The following is a 3,616-nucleotide window of genomic DNA, read 5'->3' as shown; positions in this document are numbered from 1 at the left end:
GTGACAGGGGGTGAGGCCACAACCTCCCTATCTGCCCTGCTCTGTTCGTGACAGGGAAGGCGCAACAACCCCCTGATTGGCCCTGCTCTGTGGGTGACAGGGTGGAGCAGTAACCTCCCCATCGGCCCTGCCCTGAGTGTGACAGGGGGCGGCACCCCAACCCCCCAATCGGCCCTACCCTGAGCGTGACTGGGGGTGGCATCACAACCTCCCGATCCGCCCTGCTCTGTGCATGACAGGGGGCAGCACCCCAACTCCCCAATCGGCCCTGCTCTGAGCCCAACTAGGGACTGCACCTAGGGTTTGGGCCTGCCCTCTGCCACCCGGGAGCAGGCCTAAGCCAGCAGGTCGTTATCTCCCGAGAGGTCCCAGACTGCTAAAGGGCACAGGCTGGGCTGAGGGACACTCCCCTCCTCCCCCCAGTGCACAAATTTTTGTGCACCGGGCCTCTAGTTACAATATAATTGATCATATTCCTTATGCTGTACTTTACATCCACAAGATAATTTTATAACTTCCCATTTATAATACTTAATCCCTTCATCCTTTACACTAGGCCCCCGAATCCCCTTCCCTTCTGGTAACTACCAGTCTGTTCTCTGTATCTCTGAGTATGTTTCTATTTTTTATTGTATGTTTCTATTTTTTATTGTATGTTTCTATTTTTTATTGTATGTTTCTATTTTTTTATTATTTTGTTTTTTAGATTCCACATGTAAGTGAAATCATATGGTATTTGTCTTTCCAAGTCTGACTTGGTTTTCAGGGGAACTTGTGGTTCCCCTTGATCCTCAATTGTAATATACATTTTGTAAATTACTTTTCTTATATTGCACCTACATGGTCTTCGGTCAATACAGAGAGAGATTGGAGCTGCTGTCCAAAGAACTGGAAGCCATTCAGTTTGAACTGCTACTTTATTTCTACTGACACCAAAACTTGGACAGAGAGTAAAAACAGCTGCTCAGCAATGAATTCGCACCTGCTGGTTATCAACACCAAGGAAGAGCAGGTATGTTCTAATAGATAATGAGGTAAGCAATCCTGCCTGGGTTTTGTACACCTATCTTGGCTAAGGAGGATGCTTTCATTGTTTTAGCATATTGGTGCTGTGGCAAAAGGCTTTCAATGAAATAGGAAAGGCTACTTAAGCGTCTACATTTCACACCTTCTTCCTGCTTCCATAAAACTAAACTCCCCCAAAATAAATGAAGACATTTAAAATATAATATGTGGGAGTTGAGTGGAGAGATGAAAGTATTTCAGCCTGAAATATCAGTTTATTATTTTAACATGAAAATGTTTTATAAATTACTTATTTGTTTTAATATATATTTTTTATTGATTTCAGAGAAAGGAAGTGGGAGGGAAAGAGACATAGAAATACCAATGAAGAGAGAGAATCACTGATCGGCTGCCTCCTATATGTCCCACACTGGGGATTGAGCCTGCAAATTGGGCATGTGCCCCAACTGGGACTCGAACCTTGACCTCCTAGTTACTAGGTTGATGCTCAACCACTAAGCCACATCAGCTGGCCTATATATTATTAACTAATAGAGAAGTGATATTAAGTAAAATAGTGGAATAAAATATGTAAAAGAATCTCCGAGGTTATGAAAAGAAAAGGATTCAATATGCAAAAAGTTTACTCATGCATAAGTTTGAAGAATAGCCTCTCTTAGTGAATAAGAGAGTGGGAGTGAGTCTAAGATGAGAATTCATTATGATTATGGATAGAAATCACTTCCATATGTATTGAACATTGCTATGCTCTGAATGTGTGTGTCCTCTCCAAATTTACATGTTAAAACTCTAACTCCCAAAGACGATGGTATTAGGAATTGGGGGTTTGGGGAGGTCCTTAGGTCATTAGGGTGGAGCCCTCATAAATCAGGTTAGTGTTCTTATAAAAGACTCCAAACAGCTTTTCCACCTTCCATCATGTGAGGACATAGCCAGAAGGAGTCAGCTATGACCCAGAAAGAGGGATTTGCCCAATCATGCTCCTACCCTGACCGGGGATTCCAGCCTCCAGATCTGTGAGAAGTATTTGTGTTGTTTATAAGCTACCCAGTCTGTGGTCTTTCATTGTAGCAGCCTGAATAGATGCAGACAAACAGTAGGCTCACAGGATGTCCATGACCCTGTACTGCACAGTCAGAGAAGGCCTGGCCTCCTGGGCAGGACCTCCTGGCTCTTCCTGGCTCCTCTCTTTCTCTTCTCTCTCCCTGAGGCCATAAGGAACTCAGTTCAACCAGAGTACTCCAAAGTCCATAACTCCTTCCTTTTTATTTCCTCAGGATTTTATCATTCAGAACCTGCATAACAGGAAAGAGTATTATGTGGGTCTGTCAGACCCAGAGGGGAATGGAGACTGGCAATGGGTTGATCAGACACCGTACAATGCAAGTGCCACGTGAGTATAGAATTTGATCAAGGAATCCTGAGTCCTGGATCATCAGGTGTTTTAGAGTGTCCGAAGTATAGGGTTTGAAAATAAAATAGCTCAGGCTTCTTGTAACGCTTGGCACTAAGTTAAATAATTTTATTTATTATCCCATCGAATCAACACAAGAACCCTATGGAGCACAGATTATTATTTTTTCATTGTAGAGCTGAGGAAACTGAGTTTAGATAGCTCAGCATGTGTTATCTGGCACTGGTGATAATGGTCCTTAAACCCAGGTCTATTTGATACCAAAGTTTGTATGTTTTATTTTTAAGTCCCCTCACCCCCTTAAATATGTTTCAATTGATTTCTGAGAAAGGAAAGGAGAGGGACAGAGGGACAGAAACATAAATGATGAGAGTGAATCATCTATTGGTTGCCTCCTGCATGTCCCCAATGGCAATTGAGCCCACAACCCAGGCATGTGCCCTGACTGGGAATTGAACTGTGACCCTGGTTCATGGGTCGATGCTCAACCACTGAGCCACACCAGTTGGGCCAAATTCTGTGTGTTTGATCACACATTTGTATCTCTAAATAAACACATAGTCATGTTAATTGAAATCATAACCAACTGTTAATACAGTAGGTCACATGGAGCACATACACAGCAGTAATGAAGTGAAACAGTAAAAAAAATTTAAAAGAAAGATAACAATTCCTGACCTTTCCTTGTGGTAAATAATAAAAAACATAAAGCACATATGTACATACGTCAAAATGATGGAACCTTTTTTTTTTTATAAATAAATGGGAAATGGCTGCGTAACCACGAAGCGATGTACATCGAGTCCGCTGTAACCCAAGGACTGTCTGTATTTATTATCTCTCATAAAGCAAATGAACTAAATTCTGATAGTTTTACAATATCTCATATTTGTGTAGGTCCTTTAAAACTCTTAAGCACTTTAGTACATTACTATTTTTTAAAATTTATTTTTATATTTTTGTTAATACTCACCCAAGGATATTTTTCCATTATTTTTAGAGAGAGTGGAAAGGAGGGGGGGAGAGAGAGAGAGAGAGAGAGGAATATCAATGTGAGAGACACATCGATTGGTTGCCTCCCACACACACCCTGACCAGGGCTGGGACTCACGCCTGCCGTGGAGGTATGTGCCCTTGACCAGAATCTAACCCAGGATCCGTCAGTCCATGGGTCGA

General features: G+C 42.2%; 1 protein-coding gene across 3 annotated transcripts in view; it reads left to right on the top strand.

Moving 5' to 3' along the window:
* CLEC4A (C-type lectin domain family 4 member A) overlaps positions 1-3,616 on the top strand; it is a 20,645-nt gene that overhangs the window by 16,498 nt on the left and 531 nt on the right. For all 3 annotated transcript variants that reach the window (XM_015564594.1, XM_006764749.2, XM_006764748.2), the window contains 2 exons: positions 861-1,012; positions 2,304-2,419. In XM_015564594.1, coding sequence (XP_015420080.1) covers positions 861-1,012; positions 2,304-2,419 — 268 coding nt within the window. The remainder of the gene's footprint in view (positions 1-860; positions 1,013-2,303; positions 2,420-3,616) is intronic.

Source organism: Myotis davidii, unplaced genomic scaffold (assembly GCF_000327345.1).
Source record: "Myotis davidii unplaced genomic scaffold, ASM32734v1 scaffold1721, whole genome shotgun sequence".
NCBI lineage: Eukaryota > Metazoa > Chordata > Mammalia > Chiroptera > Vespertilionidae > Myotis > Myotis davidii.
The sequence above is the reverse complement of the archived record's forward strand: the minus strand, read 5'-3'. Positions and strand labels throughout refer to the sequence as shown.